The sequence below is a fragment of the Loxodonta africana genome, chromosome 1 (genome assembly GCF_030014295.1).
Source record: "Loxodonta africana isolate mLoxAfr1 chromosome 1, mLoxAfr1.hap2, whole genome shotgun sequence".
NCBI lineage: Eukaryota > Metazoa > Chordata > Mammalia > Proboscidea > Elephantidae > Loxodonta > Loxodonta africana.
This window is the reverse complement of record NC_087342.1, coordinates 16,246,514-16,272,517: the sequence shown is the minus strand read 5'-3', so window position 1 is coordinate 16,272,517 and position 26,004 is coordinate 16,246,514. Positions and strand designations below refer to the sequence as shown.

The following is a 26,004-nucleotide window of genomic DNA, read 5'->3' as shown; positions in this document are numbered from 1 at the left end:
AGTGTAGGCACAGGAGTGGGGGAGGTGAGGCTCCCCTTGAGTGCCTCTCCCTCCAGGCAGGAATTTGCGGTGGCCTCAGGCTTGAAGATGCCACCCCGTGGTCCAGAATCTGATCTGAGCTGGATTGACATTTGAGATCAGCTATTCCATGGACTCACCTTTTTTTTTTTTTAATCCACATTTCTTTTTGATAATCATACTAAAAATTTCTCATTCACTGGGAATTCTGATACGACTTCCTGCACCAGGCAGAGGTGTCTTCATCCTTCTTTTGAGAAAGATTGCTATTTAAGACTATGTGTCAAGCTTTATTTTCTGTGTCTTAAATTATGCAAATATTATTTTGTAATGTTCCAGATAAAAATTCTGGTTTTGAATACACTTTTTCAAACTACTCAGGCTTCTCAACACCAGCCCTTCTGGTAATACTTCTCAACAGATACATTTTTTCGCTCCTCACCCCCTAGTCCCAACCAGATTGAGAATCTCTGATCTGATGCTTTATTTGATCAAGGAGGGAAGGAGAAGTTCATGAAGGACTTGCTAAAGGTCACACAGCTAATTAGTGACCAGAGTTGGGTCATCATCCTGCTGTGGAAAGTTGCCCTACCCTGGTTCTTTCTGTTTACTGGGGGCCCAAATGTAAGCATGGTAGGTGGGATGAATGAAATGGACTACTTCACTTTCTTCTGGCAGATGTTTGGCTAAGCTATGAAAAGCATGAATGATTGGCAGTTCCCATGGTGACAGATTTGCCATGGATTAGCTCTGAGTGACTCATGGCTGGGGCTCCCTCCAACGCCATCCTCTTCTGGAACACGAGAAGCTTCAGGCTATGGAGAGAAGAGAGGAGTTTGGAAAGAACAAACGCTTCTGGCCCCCTGCCTCCCCCTCAACCTCCGGTCAGAGAAATATTATTTAAGTTACTTCAGATATTTTATCCCAAGGCAGGTGGCTTCCTGGGAAGAGCAGTTGAAGTGTTGGTTTTGGTATCTTTTCTGGATTTGTGAAATATGTCATCCCCCTGCACTCACCCCACCACACCCTGTGGTGGTGGTTGAAGTGTTTGGGGTGGGGCTTTGTTTCTTGAAGCACTTTCCTTTTCTAAGGCACACCACCAAACTTTCCCTGAAAAACAAATGTCTCTGACCTTAGGATTTTCATATGCCCATATACACACGCAGCCACTCCTGGGATCCTCACCATAACCCCGGAGGAACTAGGAAATGGAAACTCACAGAGAATAATACCAGTCCTGTGACATCATGTAACCCTTGTCCCCAAATCCCAAGCTTTTACTGGAAGGGATAAGGCTTCTTTGGCTACAGTCAACACTCCTGGGTCTGTGGTTGACCACACCCAGCAGGCAGCATAAAAACATGGTGGGAAACAAATAGCCTTTACCAGAATATCCCTAGTCACCTTTGTGGTCAATAGCCATGCGATTTCTGTGGCCCCCTTTAACCTCTCTGGGCCTGATTGCCTCTCCCTGCTCACAAACACCCTGTGAAGCTCTGGGAATCTGCTGGGCCCCTCTGGACTGGCTGGTGGTTTCCAGGTGCCCCATCCCTGATTGCCCCCATCCTGGCACTGGATAATTTGAGGTCACCCTTGGACCTGCCACAACTTCTTGGAGCCATCAGAGCTTAATATGAGGCTGACCCCACTTCGTTCTTATGGGCTTGTGTACAGGAACGGGGGAAAGAAGGATGCTTAATTACTATACATGTTTATCTTTATAATTTTATTTATAGAATTAATTTGTAATTTTTATAAAATTATTCTAAATCTCAATAAGAATTACCATCATTATAGTAGCATACTATGTTAGTCACTGTGCTGAGCACTTTACATACATGCTGTCTTTTAAATTTCACTGCAACTTCACTGGTCTCTAAGATGCTGACTTCTCACAAAGCTATTTCAGCTTAGGCTTCAAGGCCCCTCACTTGAGCTCCTTCCAACACCTTGTTCCTAATTTTGTATCCTTGACTTTAAAAAGCTTCAGACCCCATAGAATCTGGATCCATCCATGTCTTCTATTATTAAGCCCATTTTCCAGATGAGGAAACAAAGGCACAGGTTATTTTCCCAAGGTCACCCAGACAGTAAGTGGTGAGCCCATTGCTTTCCACGTACTTCAGAGGGTGCTGGACAAGAGAACGTGCACTTGTCAGTGGCTGCCCCCTATCCAGAAGCCAACAAATCCCACATGAGTCCTGGCGTTTGAATGTCCCATGATTTGACATTGGTCTGTTACGGTAGAATCTCTAAGGTAACGAGAGACAGGGTGGGGTGGTGACAAGTTGTACCCCCAAGAATAAGAGGGGATAGATGATTTCTATAGGAAAAACTAAGCAAACAAACCAACCGATAAGCCAGGTGTGGGGAGAGTGGGTTTTGGAAACCAGGATGAAGGTAATGAGAAAGCAGAACTGAGTCTTTTGGAACACAGGGGATTTCTTTTTTTTTTTTTTAATTATACTTCAGATGAAGATTTATGGAGTAAACTAGTTTCTTATTAAACAATTAATACATATTGTTTTGTGACATTGGTTGCCAACCCCATGACATGTCAATACTCTCCCTTTCTCGACCTTAGGTTCCCTGTTTTTTGTTTTTTTAATATTTTTGTTGTGCTTTAAGTGAAAGTTTACAAATCAAGTCAGTCTCTCATATAAAACCTTATATATACCTTGCCATATACTCCTAGTTGCTCTCCCCCTGATGAGACAGCACACTCCTTCTCTCTACCCTGTGTTTCTATGTCCATTCAGCCAGCTTTTGTCCCCCTCTGCCTTCACGTCTTCCCTCCAGACAGGAGCTGCCCTCATTGTCTCATGTGTCTACTTGAGCCAAGAAGCTCACTCTTCACCAGTATCATTTTCTGTTTTATAGTCCAGTCCAATCCCTGTCTGAAGAGTTGGCTTTGGGAACGGTTCCTGTCTTGGGCTAACAAAAGGTCTGGGGACCATGACCTCCAGGGTCCTTCTAGTCTCAGTCAGACCATTAAGTCTGGTCTTTTTTACAAGAATTTGAGGTCTGCATCCCACTGCTCTCCTGCTCCTTCAGGGATTCTCTCTTGTGCTCCCTGTCATGGCAGTCATCAGTTGTAGCTAGGTACCATCTAGTTCTTCTGGTCTCAGGGCTGATGTAGTCTCTGATTCTGGAAACTAGGGGATTTCTGTGTGATGTAACAGACCCCTTCCTTCCTGGGTGGAAGGATGTCCTGAGTGGACGTTTATTAAGCAAGCCCCTACTAGGTGTTACAAGGAAACCCTGGTGGCATAGTGGTTAAGTGCTATGGCTGCTAACCAAAAGGTCGGCAGTTTGAATCCATCAGGCGTCCCTTGGAAACTCTATGGGGGCAGTTCTACTCTGTCCTATAGGGTCACTATGAATTGGAATCAACTCAACGGCGAGAGGTTTAGATGCCACACGCTGTTCTAAGTACCTTATGAATGTTAATTCTAACGTTACAACAACCCTGCAAGGTAAGTACATCATCTCCATTTGCAGATGAGGAAACTGAGGCTCACAGCCACACTGCTTCTAAACACTAATCAACTCCTTTCAACAGAAAAAAGACAGCAGGATAAGATTTGGACACTTTAGCACATGCATATTATACCTGAATAAAAAAGAAAAGTACTAAATTTATGAAGCTAAAAAGAAGAAAGAAAACAGGCAGCAGAATAATTACTCTACAAATGGAAAGAAAAGCTGAATAATTTCCAAGGGCACAGATTTGGATTGAAAAGCCCCCAGGAAGAAGTTTGGAAGGTCCTGGAGAAAGAGTAAGCAGTCCTTTAATGGACAGCTAACAGGTGTGGGAAGTACTAGAAACCCGTCAGGTTTTTTTCATCAACAATCCTGATTTTCAGGCACAAAAAAAGGAAATTGGGTGGGAAGTGGAACTGTGATATCTGGCAAAAAGTAAAGAGTTTCATAGATGTTTACCTGTGTTTTATTGACTATGCAAAGGCATTCGATGTGTGGTTTATAACAAATTATGAATAATAAACTGAAGGATGAAAATTCCAGAACACTTAATTGTGCTTCTGCAGAACCTGTCCATGGATCAAGAAGCAGTTGTTCAAACAGAACGAGGGGATAACCACGTGGTTTAAAATTGGAAAAGGTGTTCGGTAGAGTTATATTCCTTCACTTTACTTATTCAGTCTATACACTGAGCAAATAATCTGAGAAGCTGGACTACATGAAGAAAAACATTAGGCATCAGGATTGGAGGAAGATGCATTAACAACCTGAGAGATGCAGATGACACAACCTTGCTTACCATAAGTGAAGATGACTTGAAGCACTTACTGATGAAGGTCAAAGACTACAGTTTTCAGTATGGATTATACTTGAACATAAGGAAAATGAAAATATTTACAATTGGACCAATAAACAACATGGTGTTGAATAGCAAGGGAATTGAAATTATCAAGGATTTCATTCTTCTTGGATCAACAGTCAATGCCCAGTCAAGAAATCAAACAACAGATTGCACTGGGGAAATCTGCTGCAGAAGACCTCTTTAAAGTATAAAAAAACAAGGATGTCACTTTGATGACTAAGGTGTGCATGACACAAGCCATGGTATTTTCAATTGCCTCATAAGCATGCAAAAGCTGGGCAATGAAAAAGGAAGTCTGAAGAAGAACTGATGCACTTGAATTGTGGTGTTGGCCAAGAATATTGAATATACCATGGACTGCCAGAAGAACAGACAAATCTGTCTTGGAAGAAGTACAGCCAGGACGCTCCTTAGAAGCAAGGATGACGAGACTTTGTCTTGCTTACTTTGGACGTGTTATCAGGAGGGACCAGTCCCTGGAGCAGGACATCAAGCTTGGTAAAGTAGAGGGTCAGCAAAAAGGAGGGAGACTCTTGACGAGATGGATTGACACAGTAGCTGCAACAGTGGGCTCAAACATGGCAACCACTGTGAAGATGGTGCAGGACCAGGCAGTTGCCCATAGAGTCAACTGGAGGGCACCTAATAACAACACAGACTTTGAGGTGTGTGTGCCATGGTTGACTAAGGGAGCAGGGAGTGAAAGGAAATGACCGGCTGTCTCCCAAATGTTGGTTAAGTGGTTACTTGACATTAGTAGTGGTTACTTCATCCAAGAGCTTATTTTATACATGTATAAGGGATCATTTCTTCTGTTGTCAGATCCGACATTTGAACCAAGGCACTAGCCCCATGCCCCTGTTCACTGGTGCCATCCACCCAAACCTCAGGCATAATGTCAGTGCCTCAGGGGCTTCAGAAACCTAAGCTGGTAAAGCGATGGCCATTACCATCATTGTTGTTGTTAGGTGCCATCGAGTTGGTTCTACTCATAGAGACCCTTCTTGGAAGAAGTGCAGCCAGAATGCTCCTTGGAAATAAAGATGGCGAGACCGCGTCTTACATACTTTGGGCATGTTGTCAGGAGGGTTCAGTCCCTGGAGAAGGACATCACGCTTGGCAAAGTACAGGGTCAGCAGAAAAGAGGAAGACCCTCGACAAGGTGGGTTGACACAGTGGCTGCAACAATGGGCTCAAGTGTAACAACGATTGTGAGGATGTCGCAGAACCGGGCAGTGTTTTGTTCTGTTGTGCATAGGGTCGCTATGAGTCAGAACCGACTCGACGGCACCTAACAACAACATAGTGACCCTGTGCACAACAGAACAAAACACTGCCTGGTCCTACGCCACCCTCACAATCATTGCTCTGCTTGAGCCCATAGTTGTAGCCGCTGTGTCAATTCATGTCGTTGAGGATCTTCCTCTTTTTCGTGGACCGTCTACTTTACCAAGCATGTTAAAGCTGAGATAATAAAGATGCCAAAAAGCCATAGGACAAGACTGGGAAAAGTAGTTGAAAGCCCTAAGCTATATGAGGGAAGCTCCTTACCTAAGTCACAAGGTGACAATGTGCAGACCATAGTATCACCTTGAGACAGGAAAAAAAAAATGTATTTTTGCACAAAGCAATGAACTGCTTCCTCGAACTGGCGGTTGAAAACCCACAAAGAGTGGGAAATGCCCCTAGTGATATGGAACTGGTAAAGGAAGTACCTGTGGGTAAGTGGTTATATAATGTTGATTATAACTGGTAAATTCAATTGTCTTGCGGGGGAGGTAACCCCAGATTAATCATGGAGCTATTCCGTTTTAGAAAGGCAAGTCTACAAAAAGCATGGGTGTTAGAAAGAAACAGAGAGGCAGTATGGTGTCATGGAAGGAACACTGCCTTGAGGATCTGGAAACCCGGGCATTAATCTGGCTCTGCTCTTCAACTGCCCAAACACTTGAGCAAAATCACTTCCCTTCTTTGGGCCCCTGTTTCCTCATCTGTAAAAGAAGAGGTTGGAATGGTGATCTCCAGGACACCTTCCAGCATTCAGAATCACTGAGGCTAGGTATTTATTTTAAATAACTTCAGGAAGCCTGCCAAGAAGAGCATAAAGATTTAATGGCAATTACCAAATGGACCTTTACTCCGTGTTTCTCAGAATGGGTTTTGTGGAACTCTAATAATGAATGAAGTGTTTCTTTTCTTAAAATAAGTGTTCGATTGTCAAATATGTTTTGGGAAACACCATGTGCTATATTCCCCTTGTTAGAGATAGACAATATTAGCATATTAAAGACACTGGTTATATTAGGGAGAGGACGTGGTGGCACAGTGGTTAAGCACTAGGCTGTTAACCAAAAGGTCAGTGGTTCAAATGTAAAAGCCACTCCTTTCCAGAAAGATGTGGCAGTCTGCTCCCGTCAAGATTAACAAACAAACAAAAAAACAAACCCAGTGCCGTCGAGTCGATTCCGAATCATAGTGACCCTATAGCCTTGGAAACACTATGGGGCAGTTCTACGCTGTCCTACAGGGTTGGTATGAGTCAGATTGACTCGACGGCAGTGGCTTTGGTTTTGGTTTGGTCATATTTGGGAAGCGCTGTACCTAAGTCACAAGGGTGACAATGTGCAGGCCATATCATCGTCTTGATAGAGGGAAAAAATATGTTTTGGGGTAATGCCATTAACTGCTTCCTGGAACTAGCTGTTTAAAACCCACAAGGAGGGGGAAACTTCTCTCATCTTGTTTTATCAAGGCTTCCCCAACGTTTTTTTTTTTTAACAATGGAACTTTAAAAAAATGTAATATTTGTAAACAACTGGACGCCAATGCTCTGGAGACATTATCAATCAGTACGACTGCACCAACCCTAAATCTATCACTAACATCAACTATAATATTTTTCAATTGCTCCAGAAGCAGAAAGAAAGCAAACTAGAGAATCTCTACCACACTTGACAAGCCTGAATGAAAACTACTCAATCAAAATAATTTCTCCAGCTGTAACTACAAGCAAGACCTTTATAATTCATCAGAACTAGAGAACATCTGCCCAAGAATAGTGCAGAAATGGGTTAAATTCTGGAAATGACAGTGACAACGTGCAAGCCAGTCTAACCAGGGTGCACTTGGCCAGCAGAACCAGAGACCACCCATGTTGGTTGCTTGTCATCAAGGGTTTTGGTGACCTTAGGAATGATAGGCTGGGGAGGCCCCAGGTCACACTGTCAGCTCTGCCCTCATCTGTGACCCTGTGTCCCGTGTTGCAGCCAGAATAATCTCTGATTTCTCTGCTCCCACATGCACCTGGACTGCTCACAACCAGGATCGCCCATGAGACTTCTCACCTGACATATAAGTTGCCTCTGTCTCCTTGTTTCTGGCACTTCGTGTCTGTGGTACTGACACCTACCTTCTGCTTCTTTTCTTTGTCTCAAAAGTCAGCTTCCTCTCAGGTCAGACCTTTCACCTTCCAATGACCAGAATCCTCACATATCCCACACCAGGCCACTTGGTAGGACCCATGATATAGGTTTGCTCCTTAACTGTGTAAGGGATTGTGTGGCACAAGAAAAAGGTGTTTGTTATGAATACAGAACCTGTTTGGAAGTAGGAAGCAATTAGAATTAACCAGTCACTTTCCCAGACAGAAGAAAATATAGCAGTGGGGTTCTTGTGGGTCTTCACTTGCCATGTCCAAAATGACATGGCAGGCTCTATCAGTACAGGTACCAGTGCCGTCAGCTGTACTCAGAGTAGAACTGTGCTCCATAGGATTTTCAATGGCTGATTTCTTAGAAGTAGATTGCCAGGCCTTTCTTCTGAGGTTCTTCTGGGTGGACTTGAACCTCCAACCTTTCGGCTAGCAGCCAGATGTGTTAACTATTTGCACCACCCAGAGACTATCCAGTTGCTGTCAAGTTGACTCCAATCATGGAGACCCCATGTGTGTCAGGGGCTATAAGACATATTAAAATGGCAACCTGATAAAATTAAATAACAGTATGTAGTCTCACAAAACTGAATGAATGGGCATAAGTTTGTAAGAATAAGGGGCAGTTACAGATGATGGGAGGCAGTGTGGCCAGGCGGGTGAAACACAGCACCCAGGAAGTCTGGGGACAGGTGGGAATCTTGGCAGAGAGTCAGAATTTGGGAGGTCAGGGAAAGGTCGGGAAACCCTGGTGGTGTAGTGGTTAAGAACTACAGCTGCTAACCCAAAGGTCAGCAGTTCAAATCCACCAGGTTGGAAACAGTATGGGGCAGTTCTACTCTGTCCTGTAGCCTTGTTACGAGTCAGAATTGACTCAACGGCAACAGGTTTGATTGTTGGTTTTGGGAAAGGTTGGGGAGCCCTGGTGGTGTAGTGGTTAAGAGCTCGGCTGCTAACCAAAAGGTCAGCAGTTCATATCCACTAGGTGCTCTTTGGAAACCAGTTCTACTCTGTCTTATAGGGTCGCTAGGAGTCAGAATCGACTTGATAGCAATGGTTTTTTTTTGGTTTTGGGAAGAGTTGGTAAACATAGAGATCCAGCCAGGAATGCCCTTGGTGTCAAGTTGTTCTTACAGCAAGCAGTAGGGCCCCAGCTCTTGTGCAGGCCTCAGCAAACAAGTCCTGGTCCCAGGAGCACTGGTCTCAATAAAAAAAGGTCCTGGGATTTCCTTTTTTTTTTTTTTAATCCAAATAAGATTTGCACAAGATAAAAAATAAATCAGTACAGCTTATAATACAAAGCAAGAGTCTCCTACCCCACCTTTCAGCACCCCAAATACCACTCCACAGGGGCAACCACTTTCAACCATTTATATTTTTAGTACTTTGGGGGCTATGTATCAGCCAGCAATGTGCTTATACCTATAACTTGATTAATCAGAGCCAGATATTGTCTATTGACTCCATGCTCAGAAACATTAGGATTTAGCTTATTTACGTGTTCATCTATCTGCTTCCCAATTTTCGATAGCTATATTGCTTTTTTAGGAGCCTGGTGGTGCAGTGGTTAAGTGCTCTGCTGCTAACTGAAAGGTTGGTGGCTCAAACGTAGCAGCCGCTCCACAGCAGAAGGATGTGGCAGACTGCTTCTGCAAAGATTACAGCCTTGGGAACCCAATGGGGCAGTTCTACTCTGTCCTGCGTAGGGTCACTGTAAGTCAGAATCGACTCTGCTGTAACGGGTTTGGTTTCTTTGGCTTGATACCGTTTTGCTTACATTTCTGTTTTTATTTTATCAACTCTAGGCTCTAGCCCTTCGCTGCTCACTGTTGGCGTGGGAAGCTGAGAGTCTCTGTTGCATTTTCAGATTAATGTATTAGAGTCATGTTTATTTTTTGTGTAAAATGTTTTTATAGGGAATTCTTTCGTTATTGTCCTAAATTTAAAAGAATCTGCAAAAATCCTCTTCTGTTTGAGCTTTTAGAGCAGCATTAGGAAAGCCATGAAAAAACCATAGCAAGCTGATCATTACCAGGTGAGTGGGCAAAAACCCATGAAAAACGTAGTTTACAACTTTAAGTGAACAAACAGTTTCACACACACTCACACACAAAATGTATTAGAAAACTTTTTTTTTTTGTCTTAAGGTTACAGGTCAATAATCTTTGGAACTATGAAGACACTGCTCATTATTATTGGAAAATTCTTTGTTCTTAGGAAACTCTTAGAAACTCAACTTTATGATAACAAGATACAGGATAAGTATAGAATTAACTTAAAACTTATTGCAACTGGTATGTAAATATTTGCTAACCTTTTCCTTATCTATCAAGTTTTTTAATGGAAACCCTGGTGACATAGTGGTTAAGTGCTACGGCTGCTAACCAAAGGGCCGGCAGTTCGAATCCGCCAGGCGCTCCTTGGCAACTCTGTGGGGCAGCTCTACTCTGTCCTGTAGGGTCGCTATGAGTCGGAATCAACTTGACAGCACTGGGTTTGGTTTGGGTTGATCAAGTTTAATGGCTAGCTCAAAAGGCATGGCTTGAATCACTTTTTAAAGTTTTTTTTTTTTTCTTAATTAAAATAATTAAAGCTTGTAACATTGAAGACAGGGCTGAGTGAAAGATCATGGAACTTATATTTTGTTTTCCAAACTACTAAGATGAAAATATTAGTGCTTTTTCTCTTTTCCTCTTTTCACTGCCTAATGGTATGTTGGAGCCCTGCTGGTGCAGTAGTTAAGAGCTCGGCTGCTAACCAAAAGTCGGTGGTTCAAATCTACCAGCCCCTCCTTGGAGACCCTGTGGGGCAGTTCTACTATGTCCTGTCGGGTTGCTGTGAGTTGGAATTGTTAGCTATAGCTAACCGTTAGCTGTAACTTTACTTTTACATTGTCAAGGTAGATAATATTTGTTTTCTGTTTTGTAACTATAGCTATATCTTCTGTGCTTTATCTATAGGTCAATTTTAGAAGTAAAAAAAACAAACATTTCTATTATTATGACTAATAGTTGTTGTTCAAGGAAAAGCAAAGTAGGTGGCTAAAATTCCATTTCCTTTGTATGATCAATGTGCCATTTAGCTTAAAGGAGAATGTTCCCAGTATCATGGCCAAATGGTCAGCTGTTTGAATCCACCAGGTACTTCTTGGAAACTCTGTGGGGCAGCTCTACTCTGTCCTATAGGGTCGCTGTGAGTCAGAATCAACTCAACAGCGATGGATTTTTTTTTTTTTTTTTTGGTGTGTGTGTATATATATATATATATATATCTTTCATTAGTAGTTCAAAATCATGTTGCATTTTAGTTTGGTTCATGTTTAGACCTTGACTTTCTAGTTCAATTTTTCTGGAGTTTCAATAATCATTCATTTTTGTTGTTGTCGTTGTTACCAAAATGTACACTCAGCATATCCTTAAAATCATTCAGTTTGTTAACCATGCCATCCATTGTGTTAGACCCAGTTTCTACCCAGAGGCATCCCTCCTGGGATCTCCATCTTCCTGGCTCCATCCCTGCTGGTTTCTGTACCATACAATGGTTATTCTGGAACTTCACTACATTCCTGGGTTATCACCACTGTTTTCTTTCTCATGTTTTCTTGCTTCATGGTTTACAGCCTCATTTTGTTGGAGTACATACTTTAGTATTTTCCCCAGAAAAGGTATGTGGGAGGTAAGTTTTCTGAGCCCTTATCAGTTTAAATTTGCTTTCACTTAATTTGTAATCTGGCTAAATTTCTAGTTTCAAAATAATTTTCTCTCAGAATTTTTAAGTCATTGCTCCATTGTTTTCTACCATTCAGTGGTACTTATGAGAAGCCTGATGCCAGTCTAACATTTGTTCCTTTGTGAGTGTTAAATTTTTGTTTTTAGAAGCATTTAAGATTTCTCCAGAAATTATACAACGATGCATTTAGGTATGGATTTTTTTTCCCCATTCTTTTTGCTGGGTAGATGGTGAGATATTTTAATTCGAAGGCTCATGTCTTCTTCAGTTTAGGGAATTATCATCTCGTTATTTTCTCTTTCTGACTCTCCTGTTAGTTGAATGTCGTAACTCCAAGATTTCTCCTCTATGTCTTCTATTTTTTGCTCAAATTTATTGCCCCTTTGTCTTTCTGTTCTAAATTCTGGGATATTTAACTGTGTCTTTCAGATCTTCTATTGTATTTTTAATGTTGGTGATCATATTTTTATCTTCCAGAAGATCTTTCATGTTCTTGGATTATGTTTTTTCCGTAGCATCTTGTGTTATATTTACAATATTCTTCTGGGATGTATCTGGAGGTACTAATCAGTGTTTTCTTCAAAATTCCCTTCTGTTTCTTAATTTATTTTTTTCTAGCCCAGGTTGTTCTATTTTTATTTATGCATGTATTTGTTTATTTGTTGCTAGTCTTCATCACACACCTGGTGATCCTTGGTGGTTGGTGTGGATTTCCCCCTGCTGTTGTGTGTTTAGGATCCCTAAGAGTCGAAATCGACTTGACGGCAATGAGTTTTTTTTTTTTTTTTTTTGGTTGTGTGTTTAGGTCTTTTTCCCTGATGAGATTCTTTCTTGATGGGAAGGCTGACTGGAGCAGCCTTGTCAGCAGACTGACTCTTGACTAGGGCTTAATTTGGGGTACAAACATCCACACTGGTACCCCTGGTTTTCCCCAGGCAGTTTATTCAGATCCTTTAGAGAAACACTCTAAGGCTTCCTTTTCCTTCCCCTTTCCTCTGTTGCATTGTCTCCATTTTCTCTGTGCCAGACATTTGTGGAAACCTTTCATCTACTTAGGGCTCTCCCCTCCTATTCTCTGTACTATAGGCGTTTATTCATTTTCCCCTTTGCTATCCTTTTAATAGGATCTAGGGGAGAGGGAATGGTGAGCTGGAGGGAAGAAAATGTGCTTAGCATATCATTTTAAGCAATAAGCCTTTTAAAAATTAATTTTCTCCATTTCAAAAGTAATACACAATTACTGTGGAAAATTGAGAAAATATATATAAATAGTATAATTAAAAATCATCTGTTTTTCCATCACCCAGAAATAACATTGTTAACATTTTAGAACGTTTTCTAATTCCTTTCTCTATGCAGCTATTTTTTACAATGGGATCATGCCATATGTTCTGTTTTCTAATATGCCTCTTAAAACTAAGTAATAGCTTCTAAGTATCTTTCCGTGCTACAGCCTATCCCTGACAATATTATTCTATAGGAGACCTGATATTTATTGCAAGACGCATCATCATTTGTTTAACCAATCCCCATTTTTTTATCTTCTCTCTTTTTTTTAGTTGTACTTTAGGTGAAGGTTTACAGAACAAACTAGTTTCTCATTCAACAGTACACGTATTCTTTTATGACATTGGTTAACAACCCTATGACATGTCAACACTCTCCCTTCTCAACCTTGGCTTCCCTATTACCAGCTTTCCTGTCCCCTCGTGCCTTCTAGTCCTTGCCCCAGGACTGGTGTGCCGCTTTAGTCTTGTTTTGTTTTATGGGCCCAATCCCTTATTATTTTTAAACATTAGGCTGTTTCTAGTTTTCACTATTATAGGTAAGCTTTGATAAACATTTTGGGCTAAATCTTTACTTGTATCTTTGACTGATTTTGTGGGATAAAACGCCAGCAGTGTAATTGCTGGGTGAAAGTATGTGCGGGCCCCAGTCTTGATCCAACTTTCAGGGTCCCTCTGGCATAGCTCTACTTCCTACTTTACTCCACTTCGCCTGGGCACTCTGACACATTACAGTAGAGGGGTTAAGAGCATCATTTCCAGAGTCAGACAGACCAGGTTTAAAACCTAGCATTGTCACTTGCAAGATGTGTGACCTTGGGCTGTTTTGATTAACCCCTTTAAACCCTAGTTTCCTCTTCTGCAGAACAGGGCAATAATTCTGCTTTTCTGATGTGGTCGCTATGAGGATTAAACAAGATAAAAAATGCATGTGAAGCACTTAGCACGGGCCCTGTCAGATCGAAAATGTTCCTAAATCCGTAATGCTTCACACCCATTCCTATCCCTAAGCCTATCCCAACCCTCCTTTCAAAGCCACATTTAAGATGTACTCACCCCCTCTGTGGAAAACCTGGGTGGTGTGGTGGTTAAGAGCTACGGCTGCTAACCAGAAGGTTGGCAGTTCGAATCCACCAGGTGCTCCTTGCAAACCGTATGGGGCAGTTCTACTCTGTCCTACAGGGTTGCTATGAGTCGGGATCAACTCGAAGGCAACGAGTTTGGTTTTTTTGCTTTCAGCCCACCGTGAGGCTTTCCTGGCCAGGGCAGTTCATGACACTGAGTCTTCAGAGCATTCATGGGCTGGACCCTGGTTTGGTATTTACAACACACGGTCTTGTTGCTCATATATGTGCATATATGGAAAGAGGCAACATCCCCCTCCGCAACACCCAGCGCTGTGCTCCACCCATGGCAAATGGTCCCTTGCCATCATGGGTCAATTATTTTTCATTAGTGCTCTAGAGGAATAGAAGGGATGATGAACAGGACTGTGTTCGGAGTTTGTTTAGAGCCATTTGGTAGCCCAGGAGCGTTGAAAGTGGTTCCTGACCCTGACTCTTTCTTTTTTTAATTTTTATTGTGTTTTAAGTGAAAGTTTACAAGTCAGTCTCTCATACAAAATTATACACACTTTGCTATACGCTCTCAGCTGCTCTCCCCCTAATGAGACAGCACACTCCTTCTCTCCACCCTGTATTCCCGTTTCCATTCAGCCAGCTTCAGCCTAACCCCGACTCTTGGATGACACGTGACCCTGAGGACACCTGAAACCACAGGTGTAATCAGCAAGCAGCTGGAGGAAAGGAACTGGGCTGAGCAGAAGGCAGCCCCAGGCGTTTGCGAATGCTGAGCCTCTCCGGGACCATTGTCCCAGTGGAGAGCAGAGCTCAGCACTTGGCATCAGGACTTTTGTGTGGCTCTCACCTCATTACTTTTTGCAGGCATTAAAATGCTTTTGTAGCTGGTTGGGCTCTCCTTCCAAGCATCACCCAACTCACAAAGGTCCCTTTTACGGCCACACAGATGCCTCCCCAGTTGCCAGGGGAGATTGAGAAGCGGCCTGTGTGCAGAGCTGCAGATGGGAGGGCTTGACCCAGGATGGCTTCCAGGAGAGGGCCCTGGAGGAGGGAAAGGGAACAACCCTGAGGAAGGTGCTTCGTGGAGGACACTGCATCACCCCTTTCTCGTCTGGGTATCTTTCAGGAGTCATGGCTGGCTTCAACATGGGGGGTGACCTCAGGGAACCCGCTGCCAGCATCCCCCTGGGCTCCCTAGCAGCTGTTGGCATCTCGTAAGTTACCACCCGACAATCAGCCCGGGCTGGAGAGAGGGAGAGAAAACCCCAGGCAGAGGAGGGGAGTGCCCCTTTTGTTCTGAGAAGGCCCCAACTGTGACCAACCTATTTCATATTCCAATCCTCCTTTAATACTCAGCGGGCTGGAAAATTCGCGTCTGGTGGGTTCAGACGATTGCCCTTTCACACCCCCTGCCTGGGAATGCTTTTGGCGGGGGAGGGGTAGTGTCATTGACACAGATCGCAGATCGAATCCATTCTTTCCTTTTGCCTCAGCTTTCTGCCCCTCCCCGCTATTTTGAACTTTGGTTTTTTTTTTTTTTTTTAACCATTGAGTTTCCAGGATCTTTGGAAGGAGCACAGTGATTAAGGAGCCCTGGTGGCACAGTGGTTAAGCATTTGGCTGTTAACCAAACGGTTGGCAGTTCAAATCCACCAGCTTCTCCTTGGAAACCCTATAAGGCAGTTCTACTCTGTCCTATAGGGTCGCTATGAGTCGGAATTAACTCAACGGTGAGGGGTTTGGGTTTTTTTGTTTATTTATAGAGATTAAGAACTTTATAAGCAAACAGAGTAGAATTGCATCCCAGGCCCAGGGGAGGATTACCCAATAGCCAAGGTAAACACGGGTTTACATTTGCTTACCTACTAAAGTACAGTGAACAATTTCACATTTTTTCACCTTGTCAAAGATTCTGCTTCTTGGTATGGCTGGCATCCGTCTGTCTCCCAACCTCACAGCACCTTCCTACAGAATCAAAGCCCCTTTTCAAATTTACAGTCCCTGACAGGAATGGATTACCTAGTAAGCAAGGTAAGCGCGGCCCCGCTTGTGTGTACTTATTAATCTGTGAGAACAGTTTCACATGTTTTTCACCAAAAGATGTAGTGAAAAACATGTGAAACTGTTCACACAGATTAGTAAATACATACAATTAAGGCTATGCTTACCTTGCTTACTGGGTAATTTGCCCCTGAGTCCCAACTTTGCCATTGATTGGCCATGTGACTTTGGGCAATTTATTTAGCTTTCTGAGCCTCAATTTCCTTGTCTGTAAAATGGGGATAATAATAAGTGTGTCTCACAGATTGTAGAGGATTGAATGAGATCACATGTGTAAAGGCACATACTAGGAACTATACTGGCTACCCTGCATCCCCCAGCTACCCTCTCCTCCTCCACCACCTACGCTGTCTGGCTTCCTGGGGTTTAGTCCAGGCTGTGCCCCTCATATTAGCAGGCTTGGTGGCTATGGGTCTGTTTCTAACCTTCTGTGTTTTGTTTTCTGTCTATACCATGGGTCTTTTTCTAACCTGTGCTTTGTTTTCTCTCTATACCACGGGTCTGTTTGTTTCTAACTTTTTGCCTATTGCTTTTCTCACTCTACCTCTGGAAGAAGCTTCTCAGCCTTTCATTGGGTACGTGTGAAAAGGCAGTGAAATCACAGACAAGACCAAGACTTGAAAGTTAACAGTGCATGGTAGTATTTTAACCATGGTATTTAAAAAATATTACTGTATCTATTTTACAAATGCTGCATTTGCTCCTAGCTTTTTGTAAGGGCATGGCTGCTACCCACCAAGCACAACGCACCAGTGCACTAAATAAGGCAATAGCTCAGGAAGGTAACAAAGATAGAGTTGGGTCTTGGGAAGCAAAGAGGGTTCTAAATAAGAACTGGATCATAAGACCTGGTGGAGCTGGGGGTTGGGGCCTTATTTCTGTCTTATTTTTGCTCATAGCTGGGGAGGAACATTTGGCCCATCCTCTGCTCCCCAGATGGGATCACGTGACTGTTCAAGGTCACATGGCATCTTGGGTGCAGAGCCAGGTCACTGTTCTGCCTGTTTCACACTTGGCTTCACTCCCTATTACCTGTGATCCAGAGAACAGCAGGGCTGGGAGGCCTGAGAGATCCTCAGTTTGTTTTTCTGTTGGAGGAGGGCTGTGGGGAGTGGGGCTTTGGATTGATACTGGCCTTCCTGATGACCTGGGGCCTCTCCCTACACCCCACACCCAATTTATATGTTTTCTTCTTTAATGTAAAAAAGAGACAAACATGGTAATTTTTCTTGGTGAGAAATCTCTTTAGAGAAGAGATGGTACACGTGCCCTCTCAGACCATTGAGGGGGCTTCAGGACTGGCCTTTCTCTTTAATTCTGAGACAGATTCATAGGGGACCCAAAGGGTGGGGTGGGCAGGGGTTTGGGTCCAGGTCAGGTGGCAGCTCCACTCTGCTCTTGGCATTTGCAGGTGGTTTCTATACATCATCTTTGTCTTCCTGCTTGGCGCCATCTGCACCCGAGAGGCCCTACGCTATGACTTCCTGATAGCTGAAAAGGTGAGTGTGATCTGAAGGGATCAGTCTACAGGGTCATTCTTTGTTTCAATCAACAAATGGCAGCCTCCCCCTTGCTAGTACTGTCCAGAGATCTATGTGGTCTCAGGCTCAGGACTGAAGTACAGGGGTACCAAAAAGGATGGGAAAGGTATACATGTTCTGCTTCTGGATCCCTAGAAACTGGTAACAATACTCAGAGATGCAGGTGACTAGATTTTGGGAACATAACCATCTCTTCATGACAAAAATCAGTACAGAAACAAAGAATCTAGCCACCTGAAATTCCCAGCTAAACAAACCCTTCTTTTTTGCCAATAACTTCACCTTCCACCATGAATAGAAAGCGCTACTCACAAGAAGCAGGGAAGAGGCAGATGGGCAGAGAAGAGGGCAGGGAGGTGGAAAGAGGTGGATGGAGGTAAGGAAGTTCAGCTTCACTTTGAGGGTCTGGATGGATGGATGGAAGGCAGGAGCCTTGCCTTGGCACCTGAGGACCCTGACCTATCTGACTCTCCCACTGATAATCTTGGCAACTTCTCTTCCACAGGCGTGCTTATATGGCCCCTCATCTTTGTTTCTAGAGCCTGCCATGTGCCTTGCCCTGAGAAGATAAGTGAATTCCTCTCATTCCACAGTAGCCCCTACTAGCAGGCTGGAGGTCGTAGGACAGGCAAGGATGCTTACTTGGCATTAGAACCCAGGATAATAAGATTTCCAGACATTTTTCAGTAAGTCCCCCCAAACTCCTGTTGTTGTTCAGTGCCATCAAGTTGGTTCTGACTCACAGTGATCCTATGTACAACAGAACAAAACACTGCCCAGTCCCGCACCATCCTCACAATCATTGCTATGTTTGAGCCCATAAGTTCCAGACACTGTGTCAATCCATCTTGTTGCAGGTCTTCCTCTTTTTCACCGACCCTCTACTTTACCAAGCATGATGTTCTTCTCCAGGGACTGGTCCCTCCTGATAACATGTCCAAAGTCCATGAGATGAAGTCTCACCATCCTCACATCTAAAGAGCATTCTGGCTCTTCTTCCAAGACAGATTTGTTCGTTATTCTGGCAGTCATTCAGTATTCTTCACCAACACCATAATTCAGATACACACATCAATTCTTCTTCAGTCTTTCACATACATATGAGGAGATTGAAAATACTATGGTTTGGGTCAGGCTCAACTTAGTCCTCAAAGTGACATCTTTTCTGTTTAACACTTTAAAGAAGTCTTTTGCAGCAGGTTTGTCCAGTACAATACAAAATTTGATTTCTTTCTTTTTTTTTTTTTAATTATTATCGTACTTTAGCAGAAGGTCTACTGAGCAAATTAGTTTCTCAGCAAACAATATACATACATCTTGTTTTGTGACATTGGTTGCCAACCCCAGACATGTCAACACTCTCCCCTTCTCGATCTTGGGTTCCCAATTACCAGCTTTCCTGTTCCCTCTTGCCTTCTTGTTCTTGTCGCTGGGCTGGGGTGTTCATATAGTCTTGTTTTGTTTTATGGGCCTGTCTAATCTTTGGCTGAAGGGTGAGCCTCAGGAGTGGCTTTAGTACTGAATTAAAGCGGTGTCCGGGGTCCATACTCTCGAGATGTCTCCAGCCTCTGTCAGATCAGTAAGTCTGGTCTTTTTTTGTGAGTTAGAATTTTGTTCTCCAGCTCTGTCCAGGACTCTCCAATGTGATTTCTGTCAGAGCAGTCGGTGGTGGTAGCCACGCACCATCTAGTTGTGCTGGACTTACCTTGGACTTACTTTTCCTTTTTATCTTTGGTTTTCTTCATTCTCCCTTGCTCCAGACAGGGTGAGAGCAGTGAAGTATCTTAGATGACTGCTCATGAGCTTTCAAGATCCCAGATACTACTCATTAAAGTAGGATGTAGAACATTTTCTTTATAAACTCTGTTATGCCAGTTGAGCTAGATGTCCCCTGAGACCATGGTCCCCAGCCCTCAGCCCAGTAATTCAGTCCCTCAGGGAGTGTGCAATATTTGATTTCTTGACTGCTGCTTCCATGGGCATTGACTGTAGATCCAAGTAAAATGAAATCCTTGACAGCTTCAGTATTTCCTCTGTTTTATCATGATGTTGCATATTAGTCCACTTGTGAGAATTTTTGTTTTCTTTATGTTGAGATGTAATCCATACTGAAGGCTATAGTCTTTGATCTTCCACCAGTAAGTGCTTCAAATCCTCTTCACTTTCAGCAAGCAAGTTTGTGTCATCTGCATATCGCAGATTGTTAATGAGTCTTCCTCCAATCCTGATGCCGCATTCTTCCTAGTGTAGTCCAGCTTCTTGGATTATTTGCTCAGCATACAGATTGAATAATTATGGTGAAAGGATGCAACTCTGACACACACCTTTGTTGATTTTAAACCATGCGATATCCACTTGTTCTGTTTGAATGCCCGACTCTTGGTCTATGTAAAAGTTCCGCATGAGCACAATTAAGTATTCTGGAATTCCCAGCCTTGAAGTGTTATCCATAATTTGTTGTGATCCATTCAGTCGAATGACTTTGCATAGTCAATAAAACATAGGTAAACATCTTTCTGGTATTCTCTGTTTCAATCAAGATCCATCTGACATCAGCAATGATATCCCTTGTTCCACATCCTCTTCTGAATCTGGCTTGAAATTTCTGGCAGTTCGCTATTGATATACTGCTGCAACCGCTTTTGAATCATCTTCAGCAACATTTTACTTGAGTGTGATATTAATGATATTGTTTGATAATTTCTGCGTTCTGTTGGATCACTTTTCTTTGGAATAGGCACAAATATTGACCTCTTCCAGTCGGTTGGCCAGGTTGCTGTCTTCCAAATTTCTTGTCATAGGCGAGTGAGCACTTCCAGCATTGCATCCATTTGTTGAAATGCTTCAGTTGATATTCCCTTAATTCCTCAAGTCTTGTTTTTTGCCAATGCCTTCAGTGCATTTTGGATTTCTTCCTTGAGTACTATTGGTTTTTGATCCCACGCTACCTCCTGAAATAGTTGAATGTTGACCAATTATTTTTGGTATAGTGACTCTGTTTATTCCTTCCATCTTCTTTTGATGCTTCCTATGTCATTCAGTATTTTGCCCATAGAATCCTTCAATATTGCAACTCCGAGCCCAAATTTTTTCTTCAGTACTTTCAGTTTGAGAAATGCCAAGAATGTTCTTTTCTTTTGGTTTTCTAACTCCAGATCTTTGCACATTTCATTATAATACTTTGTCTTCTCAAGTCGCTCTTTGAAATCTTCTGTTTGGCTTTTTTACTTCATTTCTTAGGTTAGCTTTAGGTACTCTACATTCAAGAGCAAGTTTCAGAGTCTTTTCTGACATCCATATTGTTCATTTCTTCTTTCCTGTCCTTTTAATGATCTTTTGCTTTCCTCTTGTGTGATGTCCTTGATGTCATCCCATGACCTGTCTGGTCTTTGGTTGTTAGTGTTCAGTGTGTCAAATCTATTCTTGAGTTGGTCTCCAAATTCAGGTGGGGTATATGCAAGTCGTATTTTGGCTCTTGTGGACTTGTTTTAATTTTTTTCAGCTTCAACTTGAACTTGCATATGAGCACTTGATGGTCTGTTCCATAGTTGGCCCCTGGCCTTTTTCTGACTGATAATATTGAGCTTCTTGTCATCTTTTTCCAGAGATGTAGTCGGTTTGATTCCTGTGTATTCCATCTGGTCAGGTCCACGTGTATAGTCACTGTTTTTGTTGTTGAAAAAATGTTTTTCCAATGAATAGGTCATTAAAAAAAACATTAGTCTTACAAAATTCTGTCATGCGATCTCTGGCTATATTTTCTAACTACTGACCCTTTTCCTTTGTTTCCAACTTTTACATTCTAATCATCAGTAATTATCAATGCATCTTTCTTTTTTTAGTGTGACAGAATATATTTGTTGTGAGTAGATACAATTTGAATTGGGTAATGTCAAACTGAAAGTATTTGGAAGATGTTCCAAAGAGGGGACAGTGAAAACACATTGATCATAAGATAGTAGCAAAGCAATTATAGAGTGCTGAACACTTGCAGCTGATCTGAACAGTCTTGGTTTTGTTGTTTTTAATGTCTTCAATACCCACCACCCACTGCCTTTGAGTCAATTCTGACTCAGCAACCCTACACGACAGAGTAGAACTGCCCATAGAGTTTCCAAGGCTATAAATCTTTATGGAAGCAGACTGCCATGTCTTTCTCCTGAGAGGCAGCTAGTGGGTTCGAAGCACCGACCTTTTGGTTAGCAGCCAAGTGCTTTAACCACTGCACCACCAGAGCTCCTAATCTGTTTCACAGAGCGTAAGAAACATTTCTAACTTTAAGTGGATTCATGAAATATGTGGGCCCAGATGGAATGATATTGGCTTTCTTCCATGCTATCCCAGATGCTTGAAGAATATTTTGGGAAAACTGGTGTAATATCACAGATGCTTTGAAAATTGATCCTAGACTTATGAACCCAATGTCTTTCAAAGAGGATTTTGTGACACCCCTATTCGACTACAAATGGAAGCATCTCCTTGAAAAAAGGTTATGCTGCATTTTTCTAAAACAATTCTCACAGCTTACAACTATCAAGGCTAAACAAAAATGCAGATGCCATTTGACCAGTATAACAACTTGGATTTATTCTAGGGAAATATGAAAAGAAGCTGTATCACCAAAGATGTGAATTGCCATATAATAGCAAAAAGTGGCATTGTTGTTGTTTCAGCCCCTGACTCATGGGGACTCCGTGCACAACACTGTGCTCTGTAGGGTTTTCTTCTTAGTCTGGAAGCTTTGCTGGAATCTATTCAGCATCATAGCAACACACAAGCATCCACTGACAGACACATGCGGTGTATTGGCCAGGACTTGAACCCCATCTCCCACATGGAATGGAAGAATTCTACCACTGAATCACTGACAACCTTATGCCTGACATAGTGGGGTGGTTGTTTAAATGACCAAATGTCTACTCGATTATGCATTATGCAAAATAGAAAGATTTTACAGAAGTATAAAATGATGTTGAAGACATAAGTAAAAATTAAGAAACACAAAAATATGTTCCTTTTCTACCACAATGTAAATTATGTAGTTGTACGTTCCTGAAGAAGGAACAGACCTTCCTGACCTATGGGTTAACCTTATGGGTTCTTACTTCAGATAGTGGAAGTGATCAAAGTTGCATTTAAATGCCCACAAGGTCAGCTTCACTGCTTCTGGAGTATGTGGACCCACACACCTCTCAAAAGACATTGAAACTGATCATGTAGAAGGGCTTGGATAGAAACTTATTTCTACTCCTTGAAAGGAATTCCGAGTGCATGTCTTATTGCCAGAAGACCAAGGCCACTTTGTCTCTGGTCCCTTCAGCTGGGGTTTCTTTCCTTTTTTTTTTTTAATTGTGCTTTAGGTGAAAGTTTACAGCTTCAATTAATTTCTCATTCAAAAATGTATACACTTACTGTTTTGTGACATTAGTTGCAGTCCTCACAATGTGACAGCACTCTCCCGTTTCCATCTTGGGTTCCCTATGTCCGTTATTAGTGCATCTTGGTTGCATGTTTGATTAATTTCAGGTTGCAGAAGTTGGTAAAAAATCTTCAGTTTCTTTGTCTTTGGCATTAGTGGTTGATGCATCAATTTGAATAATAGTGGTATTAACTGCTCTTTCTTGTAGGCGTATGAATGTTATCCTATCACTGACAGTGTTATACTTCAGGATAGATTTTGAATTTTTCTTTTTGACAATGAGTGTCACACCATTCCTCTTCAAGTTGTCATTCCTGCCAGAGTAGATCATATGATTGATTCAAAATGGCCAATGCCAGTCCATTTCAGCTTTTTTTTTACTGCCTAGGATGTAGGATATCTATCTTCAAGGGTTCCATTTCATTTTAGACAACTTTCAGTTTTCCTAGATTTGCATTTTGTACATTCCATGTTCTGATTATTAATGGATGTTTGCAGCTATTTCTTCTCATTTTGAGTTGTCCCACATCAGCAAATGAAGGTCTCGAAAGCTTTACTTCATCCACATCATTTAGGTTAACTCTACTTTGAGGAGACAGCTCTTACCCAGTTGTATTATGAGTGTCTTCCAACCTGAGGGGCTCATCTTCTGTCACTATATCAGACAGTGTCTCACTGCTATTCATAAGGTTTTCACTGGCTAGTTTTTTTTTTTTTTTTTTTTTTAAGAAGTATTCCACTGGGTCCTTCTTCCTAATCTGTCTTACTCTGGAAGCTCCACTGAAACCTGTCCATGAAGGGTTACCCTGCTGGTATTTGAAATACCAGTGACATAGCTTCCAGTATCATAGCAATGCACAAGCTACCATGGTATGACAAACTGGCAGATGAGTGATGGCCAAAACTACCTTGCCTTAAGTTTCTGGAGGAAAAGTGAACCCTGAGATTTCCATGAATTAGCAGAGAAGTCCAGTAGGAAAGAGAGTTCTTCGCATTCAGTTGGTTCCTGAGGATTGCCCCTTATATTTTAGGAGAAAGTACTGTTTTCTCTTGGTATGAGGTCTTTGCACAACAGCCCTACTTGATCTTCAAGGGTGTCGACTGCTAAGGGCAGCCTGGGGCAGGAAAATCTGAGCTCACAAAACAGAGACAATGGGGCTTGGTTTTCACATTAGCAAAGGTTTCTTTTGAAGGCATGTAGCCCCAAATATAAAGGCGATGTTTGTTTTTAGGGGGCCTTGACCTTACTATGAAAGCAAGCAGTGAAAACACTGACACCCCTTCCGCACCCAGTGTTCCCATACTCCCAGGGAGCAAAGTTTGCTCTCAGGGAAGGAATCTTTGTCTGTCTTTTATCTCTATGTGTGCCCCTCTGGCCTTGAGTTTCATCTTCCAAGGACCTTCTCTGTCACTGTGGAATGAAAAGCTTGGCTGCAATAAAGGAGCTGAAGGCCTCAGGAAGCAGCTACAAGATCATTTGACCAGGGGAAGCTACTTCCTGCTCCTCTGTGCGCTTCTAAAGCTGGCCCAGGTTCCTTTCTGGTAGATTCCCCCACAGAGGTCCTTTCAATCATTAGAGACTCTGATCTGGAAGGAATGAGGAAAATTATCCCCCTAGCTGGGGCTCCCCTCCCCTCCTACCCCTGCTGTGCAGGGAAAGCTAAGAATGAGGATGTGGGTGGCTGGGTGGGCAGCCTGGTATCCAAGGAAGACCACAGACAGTGAAAGGGCAAACACATCTTCCAAAGCAGCACATTAGAGCCTGGTAGGTGGAAATTCCACACCTAATAATAGATGTGAACAGAGGGACGCATGTATGAAATGCCACCTGTCCCAGGCAGTGAAACAGGTAGGCAAGCATGTAGCCAATTGGGAACACCTGCTCAACCAGGCCTGGGGATAAAACGTGGGAATTATAATTACGCACACACTAGATGAGAAGTGGAGAGTTCATTTTTTGGAAAGGATAAAAGACTCTTTCCTGGTGTGGGTAGTTGTAAAGTCTACAAAAGGAGCCTTGGTGGCGCAATGGTTAAGCACTTGGCTGCTAATCCAAAGGTTGGTGGTTTGAACCCACCCAGCGGCTCTGCAGGAGAAAAGTCCTGGCGATCTGTTCCTGTGAAGATCACAGCCTAGAAAATCCCATGGGGCCGTTCTCCTCTGTCACATGGGATCGCTATGAGTTGAAATCAACTCCACAGCACCTAACAACTACAAAGTCTACAAAGAAAGAAAAGATACCATTCTTGGTTCTCAGTAGCAAGCAGGAGCTGATGAAGGAAGTAAGTGAACAGTGTCGGAACCAACCAGGGCAATTCTGCAACAGCAGCAGCCTGGCCTTCTGCTGCCCCACCGCCAAAGGGGACCACACAGGATTTTTCCTCCAAAGACCGTGACCTTGAACCCGGACTTCTCTCCTTTGTGTCTCTTTGGCGTCCCTCCTTAGGACTGACTTGGCTGCAGTAGCAGCTACTATCCTCAGGCAGCAAATAGGGCCACAATTGTTTTACTAACGGTGCCTGGAGCAGGTGGGAGTGCCAGATATAGAGGGAGGGAGGGACACGTACATACAGCCTAACACCCTGATGTGTTTTTTGTTTTATTTTTTAATTTTATTGGGGTAAAATATGTATAACACAAAATTTGCCGTTTTAACTATTTTGAAGTGTTAAAAATAGTACAACCTAGTGACGTTAATTACATTTACCATGTGGCAGAACCATCACCACTATCTACTTCCAAAAGCTTTTCATCACTCTAAACAGAAACTCAGTTCCCCTTAAGCACTGACACCCCATTCCCCCCACCCCACCCCACCAGCCTCTGGTACCACTAATTTACTTTTGTCTCTGTGTAGTTGCTTATTCTAGATACTTCATGTAAATGGAATCATACAGTATTCATCCTTTCAGTCAGCATGTTTTCAAGATTTATCCATGTGGTAGCGTGTAATAAAAAGCGTGTATCAGAACTTCGTTTCTCTTTACGGCTGAATAATCCTGATGTGATTTTAATAAATCGTTCACCGCTGCTTCACTTCTGCGCTATGGCCATGGTTCTGAGCCGGCCCGTCTCTGAGCTTCCCTGGGCCCTGAA

General features: G+C 42.7%; 1 protein-coding gene across 1 annotated transcript in view; it reads left to right on the top strand.

Annotated features, from left to right (window-relative positions):
* The window catches only part of SLC12A8 (solute carrier family 12 member 8), a 170,306-nt gene that overhangs the window by 105,537 nt on the left and 38,765 nt on the right, over positions 1–26,004 (top strand). Inside the window, exons 6-7 of the mRNA XM_064286104.1 lie at positions 15,014–15,101; positions 17,360–17,447. Of these exons, the coding sequence (XP_064142174.1) occupies positions 15,014–15,101; positions 17,360–17,447 (176 nt within the window). The remainder of the gene's footprint in view (positions 1–15,013; positions 15,102–17,359; positions 17,448–26,004) is intronic.